The sequence below is a fragment of the Lacerta agilis genome, chromosome 11 (assembly GCF_009819535.1).
Source record: "Lacerta agilis isolate rLacAgi1 chromosome 11, rLacAgi1.pri, whole genome shotgun sequence".
In the NCBI taxonomy this organism is placed as follows: Eukaryota; Metazoa; Chordata; class Lepidosauria; order Squamata; family Lacertidae; genus Lacerta; species Lacerta agilis.
In genome coordinates, this window is record NC_046322.1 from 21,558,734 (window position 1) to 21,577,384 (window position 18,651).

The window sequence follows — 18,651 nt, forward strand, 5'->3', positions numbered from 1 at the left end:
AAGAAGTCTGTGGAAGTCCGTTATCTCTCAAGCCTTCTTTTGACTCAGCAGGAAGCAATTGCCTACCCAAAACATTCCACAAGGTTCAATAGTCATCACCCAGTTTTACACAGCAACCTCAGGCATGATAGGAAATAATCAGTAAAGCACTCCTGAGAACACAGGGTAAGCCTGTCTCTCATTCCCTCCCCAATTCATTGGTCATGTTGGTTCATTAAATGACACAAACTTTTCGTGCCTAGAAATGACCGACACGTTTCTGAGGTCACATTGTGGGTGTTTCAGTTTCTAAATGAACATCCATAAAGACAAAGAAAAGAAAACCTCACTGTGTATATATCCAGATACTTTGATGTGGGGGGAACACAAAGCAGCAACGATGGGTGTTTTCTTTGGCTTGTGGTTCTCCAGTGCCATTTTTCTCTTTGGGATTCCTAGAGGTAAGTGTCCCATTATATATATATATATATATATATATATATATATATATGAAACAGAGAGAGAGAGAGAGATTGCAGTGTAATGCAATCAAGTGGTTAAGCGAGCCAGTCTTGTTTTTGTTCAATCATTTATTCAATAGCTTAAAAATATTAGTTGTAGTAGTATTATTGGATTTCTTACACACCCTTCATCATCAGGTCCCAGGGTGGGTTGCAACAATTTTAAAATGCAATATTAAAACCATTTAAAGCAACTGGCAGTTGATTTACAACATGTGTGCTCCTTTCAGTATTTAGGGAACCTGCACACCAGTTTGGTCCAGTTGAAGTTGAAAGATGAGCCTGATATCTTTTTGGCTGAGCGATATCACAGACCTCATTTGGCAGCATTTACTGATGGGGAAATGCTCTCCTTCCCTCTGAGAGCAACGCTACTCTGTCAAATGGCTCATGTGTCATGGCTATGTAAATGGCTTCAGCTCCCACTGTATTGTGTCTCTGATCAGAAGGGTGAACAGAAGTGCAGCACTTTCCCCATCCCCAGCAGCTAGTATTTAGAATCATAGAACTGTAGAATTGTAGTTAGAAGGGACCACAGGGGGTCATCTAGTCCAACCCCCCTGCAATGCAGGAATCTTTCCCCACAAGGTGGGGCTTGAACCCACAACCCTGAGATTAAGAGCCTGGTATTCTACCAACTGATCTATCCTGGACAGCTCATATTACTGCCTCTGGCCATATTCTGATCATAAAGGCACAGTATAATGAGTAGGGGGTGCGGCTTGGGGAGAGTCCAAAGGGTCATATTTGGAGGGCTGCGTTTGGCCCCCTGGGCCTGAGACTCACCATCATAGCTGTCAACCCTCCCTCTTTTTTTGCCCACTTATGGCAGCTCACCAAAGGCATGCTAAGCCTGTTTTAATACTGCTTGGAAATGCAGAAACAGGAGGCAGGTTGTGAAGCACCTGGTTGGGCCACCAGAATAACATGGCCAGGGAGCACTTTTCAGTTTGATGGACCATCAGTTATGCAGGCTTCCTGGAGTGAATTACATTCTTTTCTTTTATTACTCATTTTCCTCTATTATTTTTCTTCTGTTATTACTACTACGGCACAGTGTATGTCACCCATTGTTATTATTAGCATGACTAACACCACCCCTTTCTTAGATCGATGTGCAGATATAATTGGAGGGAAAGAATCGAAACCACACTCAAGACCTTATATGGCCTTAATCAAAGGAGGCCAGATCTGTGGAGGAACGTTGATCAGACCCAGCTGGGTGTTAACAGCAGCCCATTGTCAGTAAGTTTCAAGAAATGTTTCTGTTTCTGTTTTTGGTTGGGTGGTTCACAAACTTAATACTGCCCATGTAGGGATGCTATCAGATTTGCAATTACCAGCTTAATATCAGAGCACAGCTATCCTTTGGATATTGCACAAATCTCTAAATCTTGCAATACAGTTCTTGGCTGCTCAAAAACCCTAGGAAAATACATATAAAAATGAATAATGAAGGTTAAAATGTATATAAAAATGCATATTTCATAATAAAGTACATTGGGGAGCAGATTGGGGTAGAGCACATTAAAATGTTTATTTTGTGTATAGTAAGTTCAAAAAGGTAAGCTTTTGTGTGTTTTTTAATAAAAATGCAGATTGATGCAGAAAGGGAATGGATTTGTAAATGAACATATGTGAAACTGACATACGCTAGTGAACTTTGGACATCCTTTAGCTTATCCATATTCCTTATCTTTGTAGGCAGAAAACTTCCACAGTTGTTCTTGGAGCTCATTCATCTGCTAAACGTGAGGATACCCAGCAGACATTTAGGGTTGTTAGACAAATTGCTCACCCATGCTATGATGAGACGACAAAAGAACATGACCTTATGCTTCTGCAGGTATATCTCCAAATGGCACATATATCTAATATAGGTGCTAAGGGAAGCAACCATGTTGTGTCTTTTCCCTGAGGAGTGTTGGGAGTTTGCTGACAGTGATGCCCACTGATAACATCATGATACGTGGACTCCTCACAGCTGCTGCAAGAGGCACACACTTGCCCAAGCATGATCTCTGAACTGAGCAAGGGTTGGACTAGACGTCCTTCCAATTCTATGAAAATCTATGATAGTGATATGCCGGTTGCCTTGGCAGTGGAGTAAAAACTGGCGGAGTAAAGTTATTGATGTAAGGTAGAGAAAAGGAGTCATAAAGATTGGGCATGACAGCGCCATTGTCTGGGTGATAGGAAATGCTCCCACCCCCACCCCCCCAACCATAAGCCTGGATGTTCAGAGAGATGGGGAGAGGGTTGGGTAAGCTGTTAAGCCTGCTGAGATCTATTTACATGCCCAGGAAGCAGAATCTAGGGAGGTTTTCTGGCTAACCTGCCACACTGATTTTAATGGGAGCAGAGCATGACTAATTTCCTCTGATCCAATTAACAAGGGGTGGCTGTAAGGGAAGATCCAGAGGGGGTTATGGTAGGATTCAGTAACAGGAGGTCAGGAGGGGCCATATCTCTCCCCCCCCCAGCAAAGAACACTAGTCCATTCTCCAATAGCACAAGAGAGTGAGGCATATATAAAGTTGGCATCTGTCTGTCTCAAGAGACCATGGAGTGCACCTGAATTATTTTTGACTATGTGACTAACACAAGGGTGGGAAACCTCTGACCCTCCAGATGTTGCTCCCATCAGCCCTAGAAAGCCTTGCCACTAGCAACAAATGATGGAAGTTGTAGTTCAGCAACATCTGGAGGATCAAGTTGTCCACACCCAGATTAGCGAGCAGTTCATTGGATTTGGGGTTGGTCTATGATCGCCACCACTTTCCATTTTCTTCCTCAAAGTGGTTTTGAGGAGGGCCCCATAAAATTAGCTGCTGACTAGAGTTAGTGGAATCAGTATTTTTAGGAGGACCCTGAAGACTCCTACCACCACCACCAACCCCCCCCCCCCCGTAACTTTCATTACCTGATGTAAACTGAGCTACCGATATGATGCTCTAAATTGCTGATAGCATCCTGAGTTTATAATAGGCTGCTTGGGTATTTCAAAAGTGAAGTCTGGTTGGCGTTTTTGGTTATTGCACAGCACATTGCTAAAACCTTTTTTTTAAGTGTATTTATAAATTCATTAAACTTTAACTGATTTAACCCACTGTTGCTCACAAAATACAGCGGTGGGGAATGTTTCAAATTGAAGATCAGCACATTTTTAGCAGTTTTGTTAGGGAGGGAGGTTAGGCTGAGTAACAGTGACTGACCCAGGAAAGAGTTTCATGGCTGAATGGAGCTTCTCCCTTGTCTTAATCTGATACGCTAACCACTACACCACACTGCCTGCTAATAATAAGTGTTGGTTTTCCCTACACACACACACACCCCTCTCTCTCTTCCATCTCTTTTAAGCTTAATGGAACAGCAAAGATGAACAAAGATGTGAGAACCATTAAGCTTACCAAAAAGGGCGGTGATCTCAAGGCAGGAACCAAGTGTCAAGTAGCTGGATGGGGAATTACTCAAAACGGACAGAAGAAGCCATCTGATACACTGCGTGAAGTTGACGTCACCGTCATTGACAGAAAAATATGCAATGATGGCTATAATTATCATCCTGTTGTGACAATGAATATGGTGTGCGCTGGAGACAAGAATGGAGGAAAGGATGCGTGCATAGTAAGCTTGTTTATTTACCATTTCTGTCCTCAAATTTGAACTCTCTTGTGACTGACACCTTGTTCAGTAGTGTAATACACATAAGGAGGAGTAATTCAAACAAGTTGTAGCTCTGTTTACTTAAGACTTTTAAATACAGTGTTTCTTTGGTGAAATCCTACCAACTGGGAATTAAATAGCCCAATGAAGTTCAGGGTGGAAAACAGCAGTTTAGAGAGAAACAGCAATTATTTTGTAGTCCCCTTCCTGCCCTTAAAAACAACAGGCATGGGCAAGGTCTGAGAAAAATGTTTCTGCAGCGTTTCAGCTGAAACTAAAGAAAAGCCAATGCCTAATCAGACCTTGATTTTGTTACGGCTATGATGGGCACTTCCTGATTAGCTACCATCACACACAAATAAACACACAAGTCTGCTTAGTAGTTGGTAAGGTGTGGGAGGAGGAAGATGCAGGAGGTTACCAGGGTTAGGGAGTCATTTATGTGCAGGAGGGTTGCAGGAAAAACAGCAGGGAGGAAGTGTGGACTTGGGGCAAAGGTGAAAATAGGGTTGCAAAGTCGGACTGTGGAATAAAAGAGAGAAGTGGTTTCAGAAATGGGGTTGAGGTGAAAAGCAAGCTGGGGTGGAAAGGGGGTTAATATGGGGGGAAGGTAGGGGACTTGGTGAGTGGAGCAAGCAAGTGTATACACACACAGGTGTGTTTGTGTGTATGTTGTACATTATCGTACTGATTAAATACTATGTCATTTTTAAACTTGTTGAAAAATATTTCAAAATATGTACTCACATTGAACTGGTAAACAGGTAGCTATGTTCAGAAATTACATAGTTAACCATATTTTTAATTATATTTTTAAAAATCTTTTCTGACTTTCATCATGGTAGCATGTGGAAGAATCTTCTGGCTTCTTTTCAGGCTGCAGATTTGTGTTTACTGCACATATTTGAGATCTTTTTCATACATTTATAATTGTGGGGGGGGGGTTCATTGCTTTTTACAAGAAGTCTCAAGCAACTTGCAAAATATTTAAAGTCTGTGCATGTTTTCTCAGAAGTCCCAGTGAGTTAGGGTTGCCATACGTCTGGAATTTCCCAGTCATAGCTGGGATCCAGCCGTCAGAAACAATGTTCGGGCGGAAAAATCACTGAAAGGTCCAGGAAAATCCGTACATACAGAAGTGTAGATTTTGGTGAATTTCCCTTAAAATAGCTCAAAAACTTCTCTCTTTTTTAAGATTTTGCAAAATAAAGCCCAACTTTGGCAATAATAATAATCATAAATCTCTTTTTGAAATATGGCAACCCGCCACTAAGTTCCATGGAGTTTACTCCCAAGTAGGTAGGTATAGAATTGCTGAAACCCTAAGCACACTTCATAGGTGCCAACTCCCTGGGGGCCTGAGCACTCACAGATTTCCCCATGAAGGGGCCAGGCACCTGCAAATTTCAGTGCTAGGGCCATGCACGTTGCATGGCATCCATGATCCCGGGCACCCACAGTCGCAGGGCCAAGCTGGCACACTTCCTATACCTCCCACACAGAGAATTAACCCTGTAAGCTCCAATCCTCACAAGAATATAGTGGGATCTACTTCTGAGAGAACAGTTGAAGGACTGTCCTGTAGGGAAATCATGAAATGCAGGTGTTTAATTTTTCAAAACTCTCCTTTTACTATCATTTTGAGAGTGTGAGCAAAGAAAGATATGAACCAGCAACAGGGAATAGTCTTGTCAAGGCTCTCTCTTCTTTTTCCCACCAGGGTGACTCGGGTGGTCCTTTGTTATGTAACAGGGAACAAAAAGCCATTGTATCCTTTGGTTGGAAATCAGCATGTGGTGATAAACGTCGGCCTGGCGTCTATACTCTTCTCACAAAGAAGCATATATCCTGGATACAAAAGATGATTGGAGGCAACCTATGAATGGCTGGTTTGATTTTGTGATTCTCTCTCCAAATACTCGTTGATCTGGCTTTAATAAAATTAAATGTAAACAACAGCAAAAACCCTTGCTAGCTGCTTTACTCCATGGGTATTTCGTTCATGTCATTCATACACCCATGGGGTGTATGGGGTGTTACAGTAGGGGTAGTATCTCTGGTGGGGGACATGTCGTGCTGTTTTTGGATAGCTTGTCCACCTTTTGGTCCCCCACCCTGCACTCAGCACTCACCTGCACCTCCTAGAAGCTCTCAGCATGCAACAGTGGCCAGACCCCAGGAATGGCTTCAACTGGCTGGCTAAACCAGGTGAGAGTAGCCGATGGGTCTCAAACTCTCATTGAGCTAGCGACTTTCCCTGCATGCAAACATAGGCTCTGGCAGATTGAACGGACGAGACCAATAGTCAGGGGCATTTCTAGCCCCTTGGCTGCCAGGGGCGGCAAGCCAAGAGGCACCCCTGGGGGGGGGCATTGCGGCATGTGCGTGCGTCATGACGTCATGACGCATGTGCACAGCGCGATGCCACGCCCCTAGGGATGCCCCCGCAGGGGGGGGAAAGGAAAGCAAAGCGGGCGCTTGAACGCGCCAGCTTTGCTTCCTTTTCTCTCCCTTTTGGCGCCGAAAGGGGCGGCCGAAAGGGGGGGAGAAGCAAACAGGCACGTTTAAGCGGCCAAAAGGGGGGGGAAGCGCCCGTTTGCTCCCCCTCTTTCCCTTTCGGATGCTTCTTTCGGTGCTGGCTGGGCTGCTGCTCTGCAGCCCAGCCAGCATTGAAAGAAGCGTCCGAAAGGGGAGAAAAGCGCCAGTTTGCTTCCCCCCCTTTTCCCTTTCGTCCGAAAGCCAGCGCCGAAAGGGGCGGCCGAAAGGGGGGGGAGAGAAGCAAACAGGCGCGTTTAAGCAGCCAAAAGGGGGGGAGCGCCCGTTTGCTCCCCCTTTCCCTTTGGCCGCCGTTCGTTCCGTCGCCCCAGGAGCAGCAGCACCGCACACACTGTGCGCTGCTGCTCCCACGGTGACGGACTGAGCGGCGGCCCCTCCCACCACTCCCCACGCACCACCGGTCACCCCGGGAGGAGCAGCGCTGCACGGACGGGGTGCTCGCTCGGCCGAGCGAGCACCCCGTCCATGCAGCGCTGCTGCTCCCGGGGTGACGGAGGGAGCGGCGGTGCGTGGGAGTGGTGGGAGGGGCCGCCGCTTGTCACCCCCACCCGCCGCTGCTCACCCTGTCACTGGGGGCGTACCGCCCCTACCGCCCCTCCCCAGCGACGCCCCTGCCAATAGTGGGTCTGATGGTCAAGAAGGCGGTTTCTGCATGTGCTGTGGAGGGAAGTGAGGGGCAGATGGGGCTTGTCAACCTGGGCAGGTAGCCCATCTGGGAGAAGGAAAACTCCGATCCTAAACCTGTGCTGCCTCGCAGGATATTTTCAGGAGAAGAAAACGCTAAGGCAGAGGTTTTCAACCTTTTTGAGTCCACAGCTCCCTTGACCAACTGCATTCTTCCTGCAGCAGCCCTGTGGGTCTCAGGAGCCCAGTTATGTCACCCCTTGCCTGCAGAGCTGGCAGCCTCTCACCCTTTTTCAAACACCCTCCCTTGTGGAGTGTTTCCTCAGTCTCCTCTCCTCTCCCCTCTCCTTGGGAGTCCTCTGGGCAGCCACTGCTACCACCCCCTGGTATCTGAGCTGCCCCCTGCCCCAAAGGGAGGTGCCTCCTCTCACTCCCCCACAGGGGTGTGGGACTTGTCTGTCCATTCCCAATAGCAAGGGCTGGTGGACTGGTGGCTGGGCTCCCTCCCCGCTTGCTTGCTTGCTTGCTTGCTTGCTTGCTTGCTTGCTTGCTTACTGCAAGGCCACCTTGGCTCCTGGCAACCAGCACCCCCCTACTCAGCTCCAGAGGCACCATTCACCTGCTGAGCTTGTAGCCAGGGCTGCTGCAACAAACAGCTATGCAAGCCTTTGGGAGGCAGAGCTGTGAGAGGGCATCAAAGGATGGAGGGAATGAAAGAGGGACAGAGGCCAGTGTTGCCTGCAGCACCCTTGACCCTGAGGGCACTGGTACACTGGTTGAAAACCTGTGGGCTAAGGAGTAAGCTCTACACAAATCCAGCACCCCTAAGACGGTTGGATAGCACTTTATATGCCTCATTCTGGCAACTCCTGCAGCCAAGCTGGTACCATTTGTATTGCTCTGGTTTCTTTTGGACCACATCAGCAAGGCCAAGAGGGCCCTTGAAATTTGGGCAGCCCAGGACCTCCATACACACTGCCCAGACTTGCAACCTGGTCACTTGGGTGCTGCTAACACAGCGGTTCGATTTCACTCCCGGAGGCACACTCCATTCTCTCGAGACAGACGGATGCCAGCATGCCATTCATCCTTGCCATGGCCTGTTATGTACTAGGACTATCTCTCAATTAAGAAAATTTGAAGGATATGGAATTCACATGCAGCAGAATGAGGTGGGGATGCAGTTGCAGAGGTACTAGACTGCAATGAATCATTTCAGGCGGGCCCAAGAGGAGTCGGAGGAAGAGCTGCCAGCCATTGAAGCCATGTGGCCGCTGTGTTCAGCTCAACATTCTGACCCCCCATTGCCCTTGAAAGCTGGTGCCTCTGATACGATCAATACTCTGCAAGCAGAGAAGCAGCACACGAGGGAGCAGATTTGACTAGAATCTTTCATAATGTGCTTGTGGGTTTACCGCACTTGCAGAGGAAGAGCATTCAGAAACAGCATTTTGAAATGACACAGCCCACTTTGCCTCCCACCTCAGGGTGCACCCTTGTTGAGCTGCATTTGTGAACCAGGCCACAGAGTTCTAGCAAGGTTGTGGGCCAGGTGTCATACTTCACAGAGGGTCGTCCTCCATTTGGAGGACTATCATCTCCATGTCTGGTTGAAAGTTAAAGTGCCATAAGATTGAAGAACAGGTGGGCCCTGGAATTGCATGCCCACAGTGAGCCCCATTTAAATTACAGTAATAATTTCTAAGGGACCCAGGTGGTGCTGTGGGTTAAACCACAGAGCCTAGGGCTTGCCGATCAGAAGGTTGGCGGTTCGAATCCCTGCGACGGGGTGAGCTCCCGTTGCTCGGTCCCAGCTCCTGCTCACCTAGCAGTTCAAAAGCACGTCAAAGTGCAAGTAGATAAATAGGGACCGCTCCGGCGGGAAGGTAAACGGCGTTTCTGTGCGCTGCTCTGGTTCACCAGAAGCGGCTTTGTCATGCTGGTCACATGACCCGGAAGCTGTCTGTGGACAAACGCCGGCTCCCATGGCCTATAGAGCGAGATGAGCACCGCAACCCCAGAGTCGGACACGACTGGACCTAATGGTCAGGGGTCCCTTTACCTTTAATAATTTCTAAAGTTTCATCTATACATAAAAATCAGCATGTGGGCAAACTGTTGCCACATGCTGTTGTCTTTTGGGGGCCGATACTTTTGGGGCAAGGCATAGCTAGTCACCCTAGAGCAGTGTTTTCAACCACTGTTCCGCGGCACACTAGTGTGCCGCAAGATGTTGCCTGGTGTGCCGTGGGAAAAATTGAAAAATTCAAGATAATTACTTTATATATAGTCAATATAGGCACAGAGTTAAATTTTTTAACATTTTCTAATGGTGGTGTGCCTCGTGATTTTTTTCATGAAACAAGTGTGCCTTTGCCCAAAAAAGGTTGAAAAACACTGCCCTAGAGTTCTAGTGGAGGTCTAATTATCTCACTGAGAGAGCAGAAGCTGCGCTCTCAGTTCATTGCTTCACCAAGCTGCCAACTGATGTCTGGCCTTATGTTCTGGCCGATCCTGCAGCATATGAGACACAATCTGTATAATGATCTCTGGCAGGCAAGCAGCCCGATAAGCAACAAAGACTCTCCGTCAGTTTTATACAAGTTTTTAAAAAGAAAAACACATTCAGAGCATGGCACTCTGCCTGCTCTCATTAATCTTAATTGCTCAGTCTGACTCATCATCCCTCCCCCAACATGAAGAACACCAAAATCCTGCCTTTTGTCTCCTTCCCTTCCATTGCTCTCGGAGCTTCTCTAATCTCCTCGTTTTAGGATTCAGGGCTGAACTACCTCTTCCTCAGAAGACTCAGCCTTCAACACCATCTTATCTGCTGGTTGCCTGGCAACGCCTTGGCCGACTTCCAACTCTTCCTCCCCTTGGGAGCTAACCGCTTCTTCCCTGGAGAGGAGGGCCCCGGGCTGTTCTCTCTAAAATCAGACAGACAGTTCTCATCTACAGAGTCAGCCTCTTCCTCACACAGCTCAACTTCCAAGGCTGACTCTCCCGGTGTGCTCTGGGGGCCCACATTCCTGACAATCTGCATTTTAATGACCATTTAAAAGGTTTTTATATAGCAGTGACAGCAACTTTCATGCACATAACAGAAACTGAACCGGAACTTATTGTTTCTTTGTAATTTATGAATTCAGCATCGAAGAGTGTGTGTTTCTACACCAGTTTTAAATTAAAACCACAGGGGAATCTATACTACCGGTATGCTATGTTCTGGTCGTGGCTGGGACCACATCTCAGAGCATTAAAAATGCCCTATAACATGGAACAAAAGCAGGTTATCTCTGAACTGTGGGAAGAGGTGGTAGCGAGTCCATTCAGGGGCATACAGTTGGGGTGCTGGAGGGACCATTGTCCTGGGCGCAAATTTTTGAGGGGGCGCAAAACAGGCACCCCCAAGCCAGCACCCACAGCACAAAGATGCCTGGTGCTCCTCTCCTGGTGTCAAGGGAAACAATGCTTGCAGAGTGCACTGGCCCATGCTACTCTGGAGTCACCAGTGTGGAGGCACCTGGTTTGCACCCGCCAAGTGTTGGTTCAGCTGGCCGGCTTCCCTTTGCACAGGTGGGCAGGGAAAGTATTTGGCAGTGCTCCCCAGTCTTCCTTGCATTATCATTCATTCTTGATACCCAACTAAGGCTATCCACAGATACACAATTTATTATCCCAAAACTGTTTCAGACCACCTCACAAGGAGGTGTAAGCATTTATACTATTTCCTACAATACTCTGGAATACACCTGTCCCATTTTACAGCTGGAGGTCGCTGAGGCAGATTGATTTTGGCTAGTTATCTGTCAGAGCACATTTGTCAGAGAATGATGCACTATTATCTCATCACACAACAGTCACTGGAGGAACAGAATGGTGATGTCATAATCATGCCAGCTAATGGTAGGTGTTTTCTTCAGTCTGGCCAGAATTGTAGTTTTCAGCCAACTTTAAAGTACATTTTCCTGAAAACTGCAACAGCTATAGCAATGATTATTTTTCTCTCTCTCTCTCTCTTATACCTCTTAGCTGAATAACTGTTGATATACATACTGAGATCCCCAGACTCTCTCCGATGCCTGTAAACAACACCTCTCTCGAAAGCCAAAGTGGGTGTTTCAAATTGCTGAGCTTATAAAAGGATGCCCTTGAGTCAACGAAATGAAATCTCACTTCCTTCCTGTGCTCGATACATATTAGACATTTCATTGTGGGGGCCCACAAACGATGGGGCGTGTCTTTGTTTTGTGCTTTTCCATGACATTTTCCTCCTCAAAATTCATAGAGGTAAGTCAGTGTTGCTGTATCTGTATATGTCTCCTGCCCACCCCACTTCTCCTTCTCCTATATGTAGAGCATGGTGTATATAGAATGACCACATGGCCAAAATGTAATTTGGTGCGATTTTTCCCTGCTAGCCTAATTGCCTTGGTGGTTGGCAGATAGAGGAGAGAGGTTGTGGGCCGGGCGGGGCGTATTAAAACATTTTAGAGCTATGTGGAATTCTGAACTAAACTAGCCTCCGTGCCAAAAAAAACAGAACATGTTAAGTACGTCTAAAGATGGACCATCTGTCATTTCAGTTTCACTCAGGCTGCAGGCACACCATACAAATTTAAAGCACATCCCCCTCCTCACAGATTCCTGGGAACTGGAGGGTGAAGAAACTGTTGTTCTGTGAGGGATAAACTACATTCCATTGGTTATTTTGGGGTGGGGAATGTGTTTTTATTTTTTTATTTATATTGATATAAATATTTATATGCTGCTCTTCATAAATAATATCAGAGCAGTTTGTATAACAAAAAAAAAACCAGGACCATCCCCCCAAAAAAATTCACATCTGAGGCAGACCAGAAAATGGCACCCCCTGCTGGCCAGGGAAGAAGAGGTAAGTGAAGATCTACATTGAGAACAAGGCAAGGAATCAAATCAACCTTATCTAATGGTTGAAGGGGGTATCAAAGGGCATCGAAGGGGGGAAAGGGCCTGCTTTGAAATCATACCAGGCGGTTGCAGAGTCCAGGAGACCCCAGAGGACAGTCCCCACCATTTCCTCCCTTGGGGTAGGATGAGACCAGCCAAGAGGTGGAATGGGGGAATTTAAAAATATGAAATATTTACAGAATTTCTCTATTCCTGCCCACACTCATAACTCATGAACTGGCCTGCAGCACATTGCACTTACTTACTTACTTACTTACTTACTTACTTACTTATTTCATAAAACATATATACCACTTGGTTGTAAGAGGAAGAAACCTCAAAGCAGTTTACAAATCCAACCTGATTAAATGACTTATGTCCTACAGGTCAACCTGACGATATAGTTGAATGGATAGAAGAAGGTCGCCCTTTAGGATCTTATATGGCTGCACTCATGAAAGGAAATAGTGTGTCATGTGGAGGAACTTTGATAAAAGAGAACTGGGTGTTAACAGCAGCCCATTGTTTTCCGTAAGTTTGGAGAAATACTGATGCTTTGTAGAAACCTCTTCCTGGCATCAATTCTCAAGGACCTTTTCAAGTCAGGTAGCAATATTTGCTTCATAACATCCATTGCTTACAGCTGCTGCTTGTCACTGAAATCAAGAAGGGTAAGAGAACAAGGATATCCAACTGTGGGTTTGAAATGTGGATAACAGCCAAATACTAGCTGCTTAGAACATGGGTAGGCAATCTAAGGCCCGGGGGCCGGATCCAGCCCAATCGCCTTCTAAATCCAGCCTGCGGACGGTCCAAAATATAGTCCACCCCCCCCCCACAAGGTCTGAGGGACAGTGGACTGGCCTGCTGAAAAAGTCTGCTGACTCCTGGCTTAGAAATATTTTTGCAGTATTAAAAAGATATCCACCAGCATCCATTTGACTTCTGAGTACAATTTAGGTGTTGACTGTCACCTACAAAGTTCTACTTGGGTTGGGATCAGAATCTCTGAAAGCGCCTACCCTCATATGAACCTCCTCACACATTGGGTATCAAAAATGTATGCAGAAATGAACTGGGTGGTGACAACGGGCAGGGCGAAGTCATTAGTTAAATTGGCTGGTGCATGTTGTGGCTGCTCATGTCCAATGAGGAGAGAAGATCAGTTCCATTCTGGTTCCGTTCTCTCCAGTGATGCTTGGCTGGCACACTCTGGACAGTTGGAAGACTCCCCAGAGCAGTGTGAGATGGTGGGGAGAAGAGAGATAATTCCATTGGGCAAGCAGAAATGGAACAATTTCGTTTGTGCTACATTGGTTTCCACCTTTAGTATGGGATTTCCATTTCCCCCCACTCATTTTTCATGGGAAGCCAGACAACGCTGTTCTCCAGTCATTGTCAACATGTCTGCATCTGTATTGGAATTGTTTTAAAGATGTCTTCATTGTTTTATCGCTTCTTGTTTTCTGCCCTGGGCTTCATTGGGAGGAAGGACAAGAAACAAATTAAGCAAATACCAGGTAAAGGTATTTTCCACAAATCCAACTTTTTTCCAGAAGAATGGAAGAGTAGCATAGTCTCCACAGGTGTAGAAATCCTTCATGATACTCTTCTGTCTTTTTAAAACAGTGGGATTCTGACAGGGACAGTGACCTATCAAACAAGTCAACCTTTCACAGCTCAGCACACACTTGCCAGAAGCTTTCTGCCAGCCACCATTTTATAACATTAGTTTTTTTTAGTCAATCCTTTAATTAGCATTGAAACCCTTTCTTTTTAAAAAATGTATTTTTATTAAATATTTTCTTGATTTACAAAGGTTTGTGCAATGTCTTTCTCTCATATTTTATCCCCCATGTAACTTCCCCCCCCCAAATCTGTTTCATTTGTTGAGACATTTTACTTAATATATGTAGGGTTTGATGTCAGCGTTGCTTGTGCAGGTTCTTTGGTGTTCATTTGTGTTCCTTTGCTGGTGAGAGAGGTTGGGGTTGGCCTAGGGTGTGGCTGTTCATTTGTGGTTGGCTGTGGTGGTCTTTGTTTTCATGTGAGTGGGGTGGGTGGGTGCAGTGCTGTCAAGTATCCCGTTTTCCCCAGGATTCTCTTATTTTAAGCAGTTTCCGCTGCTCTCCCTTATTTTTTATTTCCCTTAAATTTCCCATTTTTAATGGAAGCAGCTCCTCCCCTGCTGGCCAGGGACTGGGTGGGAAGACCTCGCCTACTTGGAGAGAAAAGCCTCAGCCCTCAAAGCAAGTGGGAGCCGTTTCCCGCGCTTACAGGGGGGTGTATTCCTCCCCCTGCATCAGCCCCTATCCGTTGCCGCCGAGCCCCTCAGCCGGCCAATAGGGTTAGCTGGCGGGCGGAGCCTGGCTGCCTTTGAGCAGCTGCTGCTTCCTGTCCTGTTTTGATGGGATCAGACAAGAAGACAATGGGGCTCCATCACGTGGAGCACATGGCTGCCCTCCTCTTTGCTGGCTGCCCTCCTATTTGCTCCACTCCGAGCCCGAGGCCGCTTGGAGTTTACATTGCTGCTCCGCCCACTTTTGCTTCTGGCTCCACCCACCACTGACATGTGACTGTCCCCGGGATAGGTGAGACTGCTGATCCCTTATTTTCAAATCCGAAACTTGACAGCTATGGGTGGGTGTTTTGGATCAGTTTATCCATTTTGATTTGTATGCTGTTGTTGGATTTTTGTCATTGTCTTGTTGGGCTGTGTATGTGATAAAAGGGGAGCTGTGTATGTTATAAAAGCGCCTTCTTCTATTTGTCCCCGTGTCAGGCTGAAACCCCTTTCTGACTATAAAAGAGTGATCACAAATTAGAATGAGCAAGGTGATAAAATAGCAGCCACTGCAGAGTTAATACTGAATATGTGGTGAGCTTCAAATGACGGCTCACCCGCAGTCAGAGCTTGCCCACAACATTTTGCTGCCTGAGGCAGCAAAATATATACATATATGGATAAAGAAGAGTGTGCAAATGCAAACAATCAGAATGGTGGAAATCAAATACTGTATCAGTGTGGTGAATTTATCAGTGGCTCATCTTTTCAGGGATGAAAAAACATACCTGATTTTTGGAGGCTATTCACGAAGTAAAATGGAGCACGGAAAACACAAGGCTAACATTACCAAAACATTTTCTTACCCAGGATTTAATCCAAAGACATTTGAAAATGACATTATGCTTTTGCAGGTAAGTCAGTTTTATGTAAGTGCTCATCGTTTTTTTTTTTGTTGTGTGTGTGTGTGTGTGTGTGTGTTTATATATGCAATTTTTTATGTGTTCATTTAACGAAATTTACAAGCAGCTTGATTGTAACAAAACCTCAAAAGCATTTTAGTTGTTTTAACTTCTTTATATGTAGCTGAGAATATATATATATATATGTATGTGTGTGTATATGTGTGTGTGTGTACATATATATAGAGAGAGAGAGAAAATTTCAGAATGCCCCATGTAGAGCAATTCATGAAGGAAATATTATTATTAATTAATTCATATTATGCTAGAAGGAAACCTAAGGTAGATTGCATGGAAATCTGTGACCGCTTCTTGTCAATAGATCCCAACTATAGATCCTTTTTATGATTCCTTCAGCTTCAGTCAGGAAAAGACCACCCTCCACCTGTAAAAACCATTCCACTTACCCACACATATGATGATCTCAAGGGTGGAACCCAGTGTGTTGTAATTGGGTGGGGAACAATTAATAGAAGAAGCGGATTTGATGCACTGAAGGGAGCCAACGTCACCATCATTAGCAGAAAGGTCTGCAATGACAAGCACCACTAATTCTCACCCTCCTCTGACAATGAATATGCTGTGTGCTGGTGAAAAGAAAGGCGGCGTGGACAGGTGTATGGTAAGAGAGTCTTCGTTTCTTTCAACTAATTCTGCACTCATGCAAACGTAAAATTAGAGCCGCTTGCCCCACCCTCAAAAAATGAAGAAATTTTGCCTTTCAACTGATCGACTGAGGAATCAGTTGAATTTTTTTTTACCAAATATTCAATAAGAAACAATAATAAACTGAGGCATTGAATGAAGTACACCACTTGATTCGTTTTTAGAAGGAATGTTCACCTTTAACACTTCTTTTTTAATAAATAAATAAATACTACTATAGTAAATACCAGAACCAGAAGTTGCTAAGACGGAATGAAACAGCCTCAATGTGCAATTAAAACCTATTACTCACCACTTAGAAACTTCTGTAATCAATCAGTCTGTATATCAGTTTAAGTAAAATGAAATGAAATGGCCCGCACTTATTAAGCTGACGGTTTATGAAGTAAACCTTTAGCTGCTTAAAGTTTTGATTACATAGAAGAAGGCACGCAGCTTTTCATGAAGATTTGAGTTCATAATCTTAACTATGCTTAAGTGTTTTATCCAGTATGACTGGAGAATCAAGCTTGGCTGTGTAGTTTTATTTATTTTATCCTGATTTGCTAGACAAAATCCTTCCTCAGTTGAAGTCGTTATTAAAGTGTAGCATGTTAACTTAGGGTCTGAGGACCAATCAGGATTAATGCTGCTTGGTGTTTGAAATATACTTGGAGTCCTGAATTGCCGCTTGTAAAACAGTCAACAGTGACTGAAACCTTCCCCCCCAAAAGTCTGCTATATATATATATATATACAATGAGCCCTGCCTGATTGGCTAATTGTGGGCTTCTTCTGTAGGCCAACCAGGTTGGGGATTCACTTCTTCCAGAAGCCTGATTGGCTGCTGCTGCAGGCCAATCAGTTCAGTACATAACACTCCTCCCCTCTAAGTTCAAGTCCTGCATGGGAGGTTGTATTCATTCGTAGTCCTAAAGGTACGCCGGCCGCCTACTTGTTCATTGCCAGGGGTTCTGGTTCTGGTTCATGTTGTTGTTATATTGTATTGGCATCATCATCATCATCATCAACAACAACAACAACCAGTGCCACAGTCTGGTGTCAGTAGCAGGTAAACACTCTGGGGCTCATAGGCTGTGCAATCTGCCTCTGCCTGCCATAGACTGTATTGTGCTGTATTGTATGGTTTTAATTAAAATGTTTTGTTAAAATGAATAATTGCAGAACTGAATTTGTTGTTGGAATATTATGACCATAAGTAGGTACAGTATATAGATCAGCTTCTGCTTAATGGTAACATCTAATCTCTTCTTTCCTTTTTTTCCCCTCAGGGTGACTCTGGTAGTCCTTTAATATGCCACGGGGAACAAACTGGAATCCTCTCATTTGTTAAAAAATGTGAAAGTCACCGATATCCTGGCGTCTATGCTCGACTCACATCCAACCACCTCTCCTGGATAGACACAGTCATGAACAATGGCACTAGCTGATCACATGACTTTATGATACTCATTTTTTATATTCATTGATGAAGCTTTTCTTTGTTTGCTTGTGATTCAGTTTATGCTCATCTTATTCTTCTCTGTAGCTGAATTTAACACCCGCTTAACAGATGGGAAGCAGGTATCTCAGCACCCAAGGCCAACTGTGGGATCTAAATGCCATGTTGGATGGAGATAAAAGACTGACATTTTCTAATCCACCATGTGTAACAGGGTTAATTTGCCAAAAGTAGAATACTCAATTGACCACCAATATTGCTATGGGATTGCTATAATGATTGCTATAAAGTACAATACATCAATTGACCACCATATATTGCTATGGATTGCTATAATAACATCCACTATGGTTTAGCCCTAAGGCAGGGGGAAAGACTTGTGGCCAGATATTGGTGGACTCCCAACTCTCATCAGACTCAGCCAGCTTGGCCAATGGCCAGGGATTATGGGAGTTGTAGTACAGCAACATCTGGAAGGTTGCAGGTTCCCCACTCTTGCTGTAAGTCAATTTCTAGCCAGGTGTTGGGCTTGACAAAAGAAGTGAATAGTTCAGGTGCTGGCATTTCCTCAATAGGAGCTAATAGACAGTAGATACAGAGGTCTCCTTGGACTAGGCAAGAAATTAGAGCTTGGGGTAGATGGGATACCTTTCTGCCACATTTACACACAAAGACAGCTAAAGATATTGTAAGAAGGGCACTGCAATTATGACGTAGTCAATTGAGCAGGATGGAAGGTGAGATGCAGGGGGAAATTTTGGCCTCGCGCAGGGCACCGCTGAAATTTGAAAGACCAAAATCTGCCTCTGATTTTGGTGTTCACCTATACTGAGCAAGGTTAGTGCTTTTTGCTTCAAGGGGCGTTGTGATGTCCTCATGCAGCCAAAGCTGACCGATTATGTAGCACCATCATAAAGCCAATTCAGAGGAAGGACATTGCCCTCACTCTGAAGTAGCCCCATGATGTCAGTTGTGCGGCCAAATCTGATTTCCTGCAAGGCATATTAATATCCAGTAGCA

The 18,651-nt window shown here is 45.1% G+C and overlaps 1 protein-coding gene across 1 annotated transcript; it reads left to right on the forward strand.

Annotated features, from left to right (window-relative positions):
* Positions 1-312: 312 nt before the first annotated feature.
* LOC117055281 (granzyme A-like) lies at positions 313-17,668 on the forward strand. Its single transcript, XM_033164741.1, has 8 exons — positions 313-440; positions 1,610-1,745; positions 2,205-2,346; positions 3,861-4,127; positions 11,210-11,255; positions 12,665-12,809; positions 15,335-15,476; positions 17,462-17,668. The coding sequence occupies exons 1-8, from the start codon at positions 353-355 to the stop codon at positions 17,618-17,620; spliced, it is 1,125 nt and encodes a 374-aa protein (XP_033020632.1). The 5' UTR covers positions 313-352; the 3' UTR covers positions 17,621-17,668.
* The last annotated feature ends 983 nt before the right edge of the window (positions 17,669-18,651 follow it).